Below are 12,595 nucleotides of genomic sequence, written 5' to 3'. Positions count from 1 at the left end.
CTCAAATTTAAGTCCAATTTGCTGGTAAAAAGATTCTTCTTCTTGCTAAATGCAGCTTTTGCCATGGCAATCCTGGATTTAATTTCACAAGTACACCTTCCATCATCTGTTAACAAGCTACCCAAATATTTAAAACATTTCACATTATATATATATCAAGTTAATTCTAGTTGACCCTTCTGTACACCATCAGAAATGAAAACTGAACACGGCTCTGCTGGGGGCAACACGACGTATGAACGCAACTCCCTTGAAGTAAGCAGGAAATGATTGTTTCATCATCTTTCTGTCGTTCTACGCTAAAAGCAAACTAATTTCGGAATAGAAGGGCCCGGATTTTGATGACCTGAAAATATTTAAAAAAGACCTATAAAATGGCCGAAAAAATCCAGAAAAATTACCTAAAGGAGAAAATAAAGAACACTTCGCTTCCATATTATTCCCATTTCAGAAAACATGAAGAAAAATTCCCTAAAATGCCCAAAAATGACAACAAATACCCTTAAAAGTCCACAAATTTACCAAACAACCCAAAAATGAAAAAATTACCTTAAACCTAAAAATGTCAAAGAATAGCAAAAAATTACCTATAAAATTTACATTTCTGTAACCAGCAGCTCATATCCGACATTTATATATTTAAGAGCATCGCATAGGATATAAGGAAAAAAAATGACATGTCATCAAAATCCGGGCCCTCTTAATTACATTGAAAGTACTAGCTTAATTTAAACATCAGTATAAACGACGCAACATTAACCCCTTCTAAAACCTGCCTGTAGCTTACAAACTGCGGTTCACTACTGATATAAGGTCCTAGTTACTTCGTTTGTTTTTGCGGTTAGTCTGCGTCGCTGACCCCCGTTTCAGACCCGTTTATTTTAATGGATTGTTCCACACCGAACTGAAATCCGATTAGGACGACTAAATTTTGTTATGTGAGAAATACACGTATGTCATAACTTGTGTCTGAGCTGCTAACTATAGAATCTCTGGCGAATGTTAATCATCTCCATCCCTAGTTCAACTGTTCAAAGCGGTTAGTCGCTGGCTTCCCACCGCGGCGGCCCGTGTTCGATCCCGGGTCTGGTCAAGTGGGAGTTGTGGTGAACAAAGTGGCGCTGGGGCAGGTTTTCTCCGAGTACTTCGGTTTCCCTTGTCAATCTTCATTCCACCAATTGCTCCACAATCACCCTCACCTATCATCTGGGGCTGGTACAATAGGACAGAAGTGGCAGCAGTACAAGGGACTTAGTCTCACCCCATTAGCAATTAAAAAAAATGGTTACCTAGTCCGTAGGCCATTAACGATTAGATCCTAAGGCGTTCTGACGATGGTGGATGACACGCAGAATTACTGGGATTTTGGACTGTTTCCATCGTCCGGAATTCTAGGCAATTACCTAGAATTCCGGGTGATGGAAAAAGTCCCAAAACCCAGTAATTCTGTGCATTAACGATTAGTTGCTGGTTTGTATTTAGGTGTAAACCCTTAATCCATTACCACCTGTTCTTGCTAGCAGAAACTAGAACACCATAAGCCCAGTGGATAAAACCATTATTATCTAGTAGGAATTAGAATATACTTCGTTTGTTAATGATAAACAGAATCGACGTTATACTAAGATCAAGTACTTGTATCTCCTTTCGGTAAGAATCAGGTCTCACCACACGTCTGCTAGTCATAAAAAGTAGTCGCTGGTTTTTGTCATTATAAAGAAATGTCCCCTATTTGTTGTACCTGGCATTATTAAGAAAGTGAAAATGAGAGGACCTATGTGGAGGCAGGCCTCACCATCCCCCTGTGATCCAATATCAGCGTCCGAACAACGCGAGAGACTTGTTTTTCGACAATGGAGACCTCCACTAAGGATTGTCGAGTAGCTCTGATTATCTTCCAAACTGATCCATAAGAATGGCTACTTTATATTTAGTCATAAATAAACTTTTTCTTGTAGGCCTTATTTCATAAGCCTTTAATCAAATTTTGGTTAAACTCGATGCATGAGATGGGTCTATAGCGTTAGCTAGCTATTTGGATTTCTCGCAACACTGACACGCGTTGTTCAAACCGTTGTACAATCCAACATGTGACACCTACGATTAAAAACAATGTTGATTTCTTTAGCTATATCGACAGATTACAAAACCTGCTTTAAATGAGGTCAGAAATAACTTTTTCCATGTTGACATAATTTTTACTCGATTTCTGATGAAAGTGGACATGTCAGATCTTTGCATAACGTTTTTTAATTCGTATAGTGGGGGGGTGGAGTTCAGCTGGGTCCACTCGGCACGTCGGCCACCGTTTGGCCTCTTGTATCTGTCCCGGGTGATTATGATGCTGGCGAATTTGATGGAATGAATACTGGCAGGGATAACCGAAGCACTCGAAGAAAACTTTCCCCAGCGCCACTTTGTCCACCACAAATCCCACCTGACAGACCCGGGCTCGAAGCCGGGCCGCCGCGGTGGGAAGCCAGCGCCTAACCGCTTGAGCCATGGCGCGGTTTTTTACATAACATTAGTCTTAGCTTCGATTCTTGGCCATATTGATCGGACATATGGTTGGGATCCACTGATTCATTCTGCATTCGGGGACAAAACAATTTTCCACGCTGCTGTTTACAGACTTTTAGTAGGGCAAATACAATATATGGCCCGGTAACGGTAGCCGAGCGGTCTAAGGCATGTACTGTCTTCGCTCGCTTGGAAACGGGGATCGTGGGTTCGAATCCCACTCAGGGCATGGATGTTTAGTTTGTGTATGTGTGTGCGTTTTTCTATGTTTGTGTACAGGTAGAGGCCTTGCGACGAGCTGGTCACCCGCCCAAGGAGTCCTACCGAATGTGTAAGAGCTAGAAAAAAAAACCGAAGTGAACGGAGAAGTTCATGGAGGTAGGCCTAGGCCCACTGAGGCTGTAGTGCTAGTGGGGTGGGACTAAGTCCCTTGTGCTGCGGCCACTTCTGACCTATTGTACCAGCCCCATATGATAGGTGATGGTGATTGTGCAGCAATTTGTGGAATGAAGATTGGCAGGGGAAACCGAAGTACTCGGAGAAAACCTGCACCGGCGCCACTTTGTCCACCACAAATCCCACTTGACGGGACCCCGGGATCGAACCCGGGCTGCCGCGATGGAAGCCAGCGACTTGCCGCTTGAGCTATGGCGCGGCCTTACAAGGGACTTAGTCCCACCCCAATAGCAATTAAAAAAAAATCCTATTTAAGGAAATACGAATAGTGATCCACTGTTGCATTTTATTATACCGTAAAGAATATCCCACGGTCTCTCGAAGGGTTGTAGGGCATAATAAGAAACACAATACACCACAAATAGATACACGGACTTCATCGTAAGCGGACATGCAACAGGAATGGTCCGGGCTGCAGACATGAGACCGACTTCTTGCACTGCAACGTGATCATTCTGATGGCTCATGTGCACTTCACTTACTGCCACTTTCCTTCCGCGTCCTTCTATTGCCGAAATTCACTGTCATGTATATAATGGAGCACAATATATGACGTCATCACATACGTAGGATTTAATTTAATTTGATATGAACATTTTAGGGGATAAAAAGCTACATTCCAGTGAACGTCATAATTTGAAACGGTCTTTTACAAGAGCATGGGCGAAATTAACTATAATGTTTTAGGACGTAAGACAATAAGACAGTTCCTTTCCTAATCGGCGAAGAATTCAGTATAAAATCTAACACCAAGTAAACTAGCATTGTTCTGGTAGTGGACAAATATAGACCTACCACGAATTTCACACATCTGAGGAAGTGGTAAAGATTTTTAAAGGTATCATGTATTTCCCAAGTTCACTGTTATGGGTACGTATCACTTCTGAAACAATATGACCACATTACCACGTAGCTCCAAGCTTCACAGTCTTTCTTCCACAAATTATATTTGTGCAGCAGACCAAGAGGCTTGTAGACAATACAAAATATGTACCTCATAATATGACAGGGTTTGTGTTTTAAACATATTTTGCAAAATTTGGGAAAAGAAAGAAAAAATATTTGTAGGCGGTATATCAAGTTAGTCACAAAACTCACCCTCGAATCCCAGTCCAGTTGATATTTTCAAAACCTATTTCTCGTAATATTCGTTTACGGATTTCACGTATAACATAAATCCCTACGCATAATTATTTTCGCAGTGAAATAAGTTAAGGGTCACAATATGACCAGACAAAACGTCAAACATTTCTTTGTATACGTATCTAAATCAATTCACGTTACGAAAACAAAAAAAAAATGTTCTAATTTTAACCAATTTTTTCATGCGTTAACCATATGTACTCGACGTTAAACTTGAAAATAATTAACAGTTACAAGATGTAAGATGAATCATTCAAACCAACTGATCCTTTTTCACCGACTTTTGTGTTCTAACAGTGGTTACTTGCCTTAACACAGTCCACTAACATAACGCAACTGAACGTTGTGTTGTAAAGATATGCTTTCTTCAAACGTTATATTAAAAAAAACATATAAGTATTCATTATATTAATAAAAAAACATAAGTATTAGTACTGTATTTTAATAGATGCAAATGTTTTTAGAAATGACAACAAAAAATCGAGCTTAAAAAATATTAAAATATAATACTTAAAATTGTAGGCAAATTGAAAGATGTTGGCCTGGTGACTTCAGTGCTCTTCAAAAGGGTAAGACAGAAGACCTAGAATTGATAAATGCGAAACGTAAACAAATGTCAAGTTTTTATTCTCCGAATGGCACTCAGCAATTCAAAAGCAAAATCTTGTCCTTATCGTCAGCCCTCTCGTATAAATGAAAAGCAGTGTACGCTACTCTTAATATACCTAGTCATAACACTTGTTTTTGTGCGACGCATGAGTTACAAAAAAGCGTAAATCCTTACTTAATAGCTCGCCCAACAGATGCACTCATTAACAAGTTCTTTCTCATATGTTTTTTTTAACTCACCGACGTTTATTTATTTCTACGAAAACTGAAAGGTTAGGGTGCGTAAAGGAGTTTCATATCCCACAGCAAAGTTTTAGCAAATATTTGGAACACAGCACGAAATTATTTCAGCAATGTTACAACATGTGAATAAGATAAACGTTCAAAAGTAACTGATCAATAACACTTCAAAGACTGAAGTCAATTTAAATTATATTTAAAAATTCTGTTCCTACCTAACTGAAAACACCGCGTTTCCATTAAGGTCAGTTAACGCTGTATACAGAAATAATTTGCTGTTTATTGTTTAAGTACACGAAACGCATAAATACTCGCTGTGACAAAGCAAAAGATCTTACAGATGGTAAAACACGTACTGGCAACTATACAACCGGTATGACTGTCAGTACAGATCTTCAATATGCTAAGTGTCTCTATCACTAATATTTTGTTTCGCATACTTCCATACACACGTTTTGAACTTTCAACAGCAATATTTCATATTCGTACACTCTTGTAAAAATTGCACGCATAAAGACGAACAGACTGTACGATACCTGTGCCGAACATAGCAGGAGTCCTTGGTACACCGCATAATAGACAGTAGCAGCACCTTCCTCTCCAAACGTTGACTGTTCACTTCATAACGCACGTTTCAACATTTTATGTGAAAACACTTCCGTCAGAGGCACAAAACAAAAAACCATCTTAATTTATATTACGATTTTCTCTTCCGTTTCATATTCCCAAATCCCGAGGCCATCTTTAGAAAAGATGAACAACAGATGAATTAAAGAACGCTACGGTAAGCATGTTTATAATTTCAACACATTCCGGTGTTTTAATGCAACATTCTGGGCAATAGCACGCACAACATACGGGTATAAGCTCATTGCGAATTCTACATTACAACCTCTGCCTCCGGGGCAGCAGCACTCACTGACTTGCATTAAGCTGCATCAAATTCTCATCGAGCGCGGCAAACAGGCAACCCAGTGCACGTCAGCGCCACAGTTTACGAAGCGGCAAGGTGCGAAAACACAGCAGCAGACAACATCTTTACCTCACCTTACCTGTTATTTAACAACTCTTTTATTATTTTACCATAATTTACTAAGCTTTCGGCACGTTAAATCCAGTTTGCAAGGCGTCCTTGTCTCTGTGACGCGTGAATCAAATTCGTTCAACGTAATGCGAACTTCCTGTTCTACCTACATGTTCGTCAGGGCTACCGTTCGACCCTTACCTGAGCCAGATGAATCCTATACACAACTTCACACCCAACTCATTTTAAGATCCGTTGTAATACTATTCTCCAAACTACAATTTCCTCCGAAGTATTCCAATAAAAATTGTGTACTTATTTTTTCTCGTTCACGCGCGTGCTACATATCCCGCCCATTCATCCTACTGGAATTGATGATCCTGACACTTGTGAAAAGTGTCAATTATATTGTTCCATACGAAATACTCTCCAGACTCCCGCTACTTCCTTTCTGCTACGTTCATTTATTCTCCTCATAATTTTGTACTTATTACAGTCTGAATCTAAGATCCCCTTACGGCTGAGAGACCTACTTCACAGCCATGTAAAACACGAGGAGAATTACAGTTGAAGAAAGCAGTCTTCTGGGATNACACGGTGCCAAATCCCAGAAGACGGCTTTCTTCATAGTCACCGCCGTGAAAGCCTCAAATCTTACAGAATTACAGTTGTATTTTTGTTGTGTCGTCTGCATGCGAAACATAAATACAAAGGTTCTGAACTAAAAGGAAGTTAGTATTCCCCAAATTCAACCAGCTTCTATCTTCGTCATAAATGTTATTTATAAACTTCCGCTCACCTGTACAGTCTATTCCTACTGGTGCGCTAAATACAGACATCTGTGTCAGCCTTCTTTCAAGGACGTTGGTTTCTAGGCGTTACATATTACTCATACCGCAGTATCGACCGTTATTCTTATATTTGTAGTTTCAAGCCGTATTTTGAAAGAGCCCCAAGCGATGCGATAATGCGGTGGTAAATTGATACGTATTATCTACAACTGCTGTTGAATTTACGCTTTCTCGGGTTCCGAGAAATTACATCTTGCTTTTAATGTACCACTCATACAGCCAACGGACATGCTTATAACATATCTCCAAAAATATTAACATATTTTTTGTCCCTATAGTGGCAGCCTAAAGAGTTTCCTGAAAAAAAAAATTACACCCTAATTGAAGTTACACATAATCGGCGATTCATCGTAAGAGAAAATTTAGGTGGGCGGGGCCTGTGGTGCTTCTATCTCTTAAGTTCAAAGGTCAGCATGTTATCTCGTAACATTACTTGGGTAGACATGTGTTTTTATGCTTGACCTCCGGGTTGCGCGTCAGAAGAATGGGGACAAACAGCGGGAGAGTGCCTGCAGTGGAATTAAGAGGGGTGGAGGATGAAGCAGTATCATTAAGACGCTGATACAGTCCTTTCTCAGTCTGTTGTGTCGAACATATCCAATGCGCATTCTGTTCGGGACAGATTAAGGCTTGTAACAAAACACATCGATCTAGTTAGTTAGTTAGTCATTGGAGAGGGTGGGTTTCCCCATGCACTTAGACCAGTATTGGTCCATTGTGCTTCCCTCTATAATATTCTACCAGTCTCTATACCCTACCGATATTGGTGCGTACCATCAGCCCCGCCGAGCCAGCGAGTTCGGCCTCCACTGGCTTGGTGGTGTCTATAATGCTTCCCCCATCTATCAGAGGCGTTAGGGACTACTGTTGGGCGGGAAACGTCCTTGAATTTGTCTCTGTGACCTCCTTTGGAGATATGAGGTTCTTTTACGTGCCGTAAAGCTACGACACGGGACACACGGCTTAAAGTCCCTCCCGGAGGACTTGTTCCCTGAATTTTTCCGCCCTTAAAAATTCGACGACCTCCGCCGGGTTTGAACCCGCGTAACTTCAAGCAATAACACTGCATAATGATGTCGAACTATAAGATGTCAAAATAAATACGAAAATTATAATGTTATATCATTCGAAATTAAAAGAATATGACGTTCAGTAATAGTAAAAATTCACTCGTAGTTTTGGTGGTTTCACAATTTGTACTATCTTCATTCCATGATATAAAAGCATCAAAAACAGAGACGTCATATACTGAGGCGTAAAAGGGTTCCTCGCAATTCGCAGAACAGTCCAAAATTATCCAGAAAAATAAGTAAATTAACTTTGTGCTAGTAATCTGTAATCCAGAAATGATGAGGTATACACTACATAAACATGATAACGTGTGACATATAATAATATTATTTTGGATAAAAATCAATGAATCCTAAGCAATTGTCCTTGGGCCGCGCCATAGCTCAAGCGGTTAGTCGCTGGCTTCCCACCGCGGCGGCCCAGATTCGATCCCGGGTCTGGTCAAGTGGGATTTGTGGTGGACAAAGTGGCACTGGGGCAGGTTTTCTCCGAGTACTTCAGTTTACCCTGCCAATCTTCATTCCACCAATTGCTCCACAATCATCCTCACCTCTCATTTGGGGGCTGGTACAATAAGCCAGAAGTGGCCGCAGTACAAGGGACTTAGTCCCACCCCACTAGCAATAAAAAAAACTGCCTTAATATATTTCTTGAGGAATCAAAGGAGAAGTTCATCGCTATATATTCTCGATAATGATAGCGTCGTTAAACAACTAAATACAAAACATTCCTAAAGCAATGAGAATTCCGAGGCTGCAATGGGTCAACAAGTTTCGGGAACGATTCTTCGATATCCAGCAGCGTCGAATACTTATATGTCAATGTTGGCAGCGTCCACCCTGAATCAATCACCTGTCAGTCCTGAGAACAGTAGCCACTACCTAACTCTGTAAATAGATTTCTTCTTCAGACGCTAATAGTCCCTCAGCTGTTCAAGACATTCCTTGCTTTTATGAAACCCCACATTTCACTATGTCTTCCCAAGACTTGTTCCTATCCTCATCCTCTTGTTCCTTTAAGATCTGTTTGCACATTATTCTCCCACCTACGCCTATGTCTTCAAATTGTCCTATTTCCTTCAGGATTTCTGACAAAAATGCTGTATGCATTTCCCATCTCTCTCATACGTGCTGTATATGGCTGTCCAGTCAGTCCTCTTTGAATTTATCATCTTAATGATATTAAGTGAATAGTACTTTGGGGATTTTACTTATGAAGAGTAGATACAAAGAAACATATCAAAGATGGGGCGATACATGTAAGGACGGATGTTCCATCTGTCACTCTGGATAAGCGGGCCAGAAATACTGCCACTGTGTCTGATTCTGTATAATGGCATTTTAATGTCACGTAAGTCAGCAGCAAAGTATTGTCAAGGTGTGCATTTCATTTCTCTGTAAACACCGATTCAAATAAACTAATCCCTATTTTACATGTTCTGATTTACGGACATACTTAAATGTCTCGATATTACGTAACGTGACAGATATTACGTAACGTGATACATCTTTATAAAAGTAACTGATTTTGGCATCGATCTACCTAGAACAGGACTAATAGAGCGAGATTCGTGGGCCAATTAATTAGGCTACAGTGTACCTAGAATTTCACTTTTAAGAGGAGTTTGAAAAATTGATTTAAGTAAGCTCTGGGAAGAAGGCATGTACTATCTTCGCTCGCTCGGAAGCCGGGATCGTGGGTTCGAATCCAACTCAGGGCATGGATGTTTAGTTTGTGTGTGTGCGTTTTTCTGTGTTCGTGTACAGGTAGAGGCCTTGCGACAAGCTGATCACCCGCCCAAGAAGTCATACCGAATGTGTAAGATCTAGAAAAACCGAAGTGAACGGAGAAGTTCATGGAGATAGGCCTAGACCCACTGGGGTTGTAGTGTCAAGGAAAAAAAAAGCTCTTGGAAGAAATGTTCCTTATATTAATTTCAGTGCCTCCATCGGTCAGTAGGATCTGTAAATTAAAACTACATGGCTACATGATCTGCAACTCTTCTACATCAGGAGTTCTGTCTTCTGGGATACAACGCTTTGTAGTCAGTTGAAAGTCAACCGACGTTTCGGAGGAATATGTCTCCTAGATCTTCAGGTGCGCAGAATAAACCGAACAAGAAACCAACGTGAAAGCAGGTGGCAAGCAACGGCTCTGCTTGTCACGTGCTTTCACGCTGGATTTTGCTTGGCTTGTTCTTTGACCGTGAAGATGGAGGCGACGTATTCCTCCCAAACGTGGTCGGATTTTCAACTGACTACATGACGTTATACAGCAGAAAATAGAACTATTCATAACCATGACTGTGAGAACCTCAAATCTTCTACATAATTTACTACTTCTGCACATTTAATAATTTCCACAAGGAGTGAGTTAACAGACACAATCTGTATATACGTGTACATAATCTTAACGAAAAAAAAATATTCTGTACCTAGTTGCAACGGTGAATTATCACAAACAAAAAGAGAATCATATTAGCAGTTAAAAGGGTAGAGTTCGTTAGTGACAGGATTTCGTACAAAATACTGAGGTCGCTGGTGTGACATCGTCCTTCCGAACGTTCACGCCTCAGCAGAATATAAAATTGATGATATAAAGGACAGGTTCTACGAAGAACTAGAACATGTATTTAACAAATTCCCGAAGTGCCATATGAAAATTTTGTTAGGAGATTTCAATGCCAAAGTAGGGAGGGAAGACATTTTAAAACAAACAATTTGGAATGGGAGTATCCATGAAATTAGTAATGATAATGGAGTCAGAGTAGTAAACTTCGCCACACCGAAAAATCTTACTATCGAAAGTACAGTGTTCCCACATACTAAAGTAAAAGAAAAAGTATAGCTATCCCTGTAACAGGCCGTGGAGGCCCATAGCATTGTGAGACGTCGAGGGTCCCACATTATCTAGACAATCGGCTCACAGATGGCGGTAAGGTTGTCAGCCTCACGCGCCGCCCGCGCTTTACTTCCCAGGAAAATTATTTAATTAATTCCTGATACTCATATCTGTTAGAGGTTGAGTCAATCCCAGGGCCATATTGCGGCTGGAAGGATTAAGTCAATTGAAAAAAAAAATCCAATAACCTCATCGGGACTAAACCGCGACCTTCAGGCTTGCAGCATAGCCCCTCAACCAACTACGCTACCGTGTGCCCCTGTTCCCGCATAGTGACATCAATAAATTTACTTGAACATCTCCTGATGGGAAGATACACAATCAAATAGACCATATTTTGATAGATAGCAGACGGCACTCAAGTATACTTGATGTCCTATCATTCCGGGCAGCAGACTGTGATACTCATCACTATCTGGCGATGGCAAAGGTTAGGGAACGACTGGCAGTGAGTAAAAAAACAACGCACAGAGTTCATATGCAGAGGTTCAATCTCAGGAAATTATATGAGGTAGTGGGTAAAGAGCAGTATTTTGTTGAAATCTCAAATAGGTTTGCGGCTTTGGAAAACTTGGAAATTAAGGTGGATGTTAATAAAGCTTGAGAAACTATTGGAGAGAATATAAAAATGTCTGCCAAAGAGAGTCTAGGTTATTATGAACTGAAGAAGCATAAGCCATGGTTCGATGAAGGATGGTCAGAATTATTAGATCAAAGAAAGCAGGCCAAATTGCAATGGTTTCAGGATCCAAGCGAGTTAAAAGGGGATAATCTGAACAATATAAGACGTGAAACCAGAAGGCATTTCAGGAATAAAAAGAGGGAATATCTGAAAGACAAAAACTGATGAGCTTGCAATGAACAGTAACAACAAGCTCATTTTTAATTCGCATTGTGGGGGGGTGAAGTCCATNAGACCCGGGATCGAACATGGGCCGCCGCGGTGGGAAGCCAGCGACTAACGGCTTGAGCTAAGGCCCGGCCACCACAAGAACATTAGAGACCTGCATAGAGGAATAAATGACTTTAAGAGGGTTTACCAACCTAGAAGTAACTTAGTGAAGGATGAGAATGGTGATCTGCTTGCAGAGTCCCACAACAGTTTGAACAGGTGGAGGAACTACTTCTCTCAGTTATTGAATGTACATAGGGTCAGTACTGTTAGGCAGACAGAAATCCATACAGCTGAGCCGTTAGTACCTGATCCTAGCCCTTTTGGGGTTGAAATTGCTATTGCAAAATTGAAACGGTATAAATCGCCAGGTAGTGATAGAACTTATTCAAGCAGGAGGCGAAATATTAGGTTCTAAGTTCCATAAGCTAATTACTTCTATTTGTCATAAGGAAAAATGCCTGATCAGTGGAAGGAGTCAATTATTTTACCAGTTCACAAGAAGGGTGATAAAACTGACTGTAGTAATTATCGGGGGATATCGCTGCTATCAACTTCATACAAAATTTTATCCAATATTCTTCTTTCAAGGTTCGCGACGTGTAATTAGAATGACCAAGCCAAGGAGGATGAGGTGGACAGGGGAAACAGCCTGAATAAGAGAGAAGAGGAATGCATGTAGGATATTGGTTGGAAAGCCAGAAGGATAGAGGCCACTGGAAGACCAAGGCGTAGGTGGGTGGACAATATTAAAATGGATCTTAGAGAGATAGGATGGGATGGTATGGATTTGATAAATCTGGCTCGGGATAGGGACCAGTGGAGGGCTCTTGTGAACAAGGTGATGAACCTTCGGGTTCCATAAAATGCTGGGAAATTCTTGAGTAG

At 40.7% G+C, this 12,595-nt stretch overlaps 1 protein-coding gene across 3 annotated transcripts in view; it reads right to left on the bottom strand.

Moving 5' to 3' along the window:
- The window catches only part of LOC111871698 (putative uncharacterized protein DDB_G0290521), a 270,586-nt gene that overhangs the window by 124,763 nt on the left and 133,228 nt on the right, over positions 1-12,595 (bottom strand). Inside the window, exon 1 of one of the 3 annotated variants that reach the window (XM_023864966.2) lies at positions 5,505-5,861. The exons of the other annotated variants lie outside the window; for them this stretch is intronic. Within the exon in view, the coding sequence (XP_023720734.1) occupies positions 5,505-5,517 (13 nt within the window). The 5' untranslated portion in view covers positions 5,518-5,861. Of the gene's footprint in view, positions 1-5,504; positions 5,862-12,595 lie in introns of those variants that run through there. 3 annotated transcript variants of the gene reach the window in all.

This window comes from Cryptotermes secundus, unplaced genomic scaffold (assembly GCF_002891405.2).
Source record: "Cryptotermes secundus unplaced genomic scaffold, Csec_1.0 scaffold299, whole genome shotgun sequence".
Classification (NCBI taxonomy): Eukaryota; Metazoa; Arthropoda; class Insecta; order Blattodea; family Kalotermitidae; genus Cryptotermes; species Cryptotermes secundus.
The sequence above is the reverse complement of the archived record's forward strand: the minus strand, read 5'-3'. Positions and strand labels throughout refer to the sequence as shown.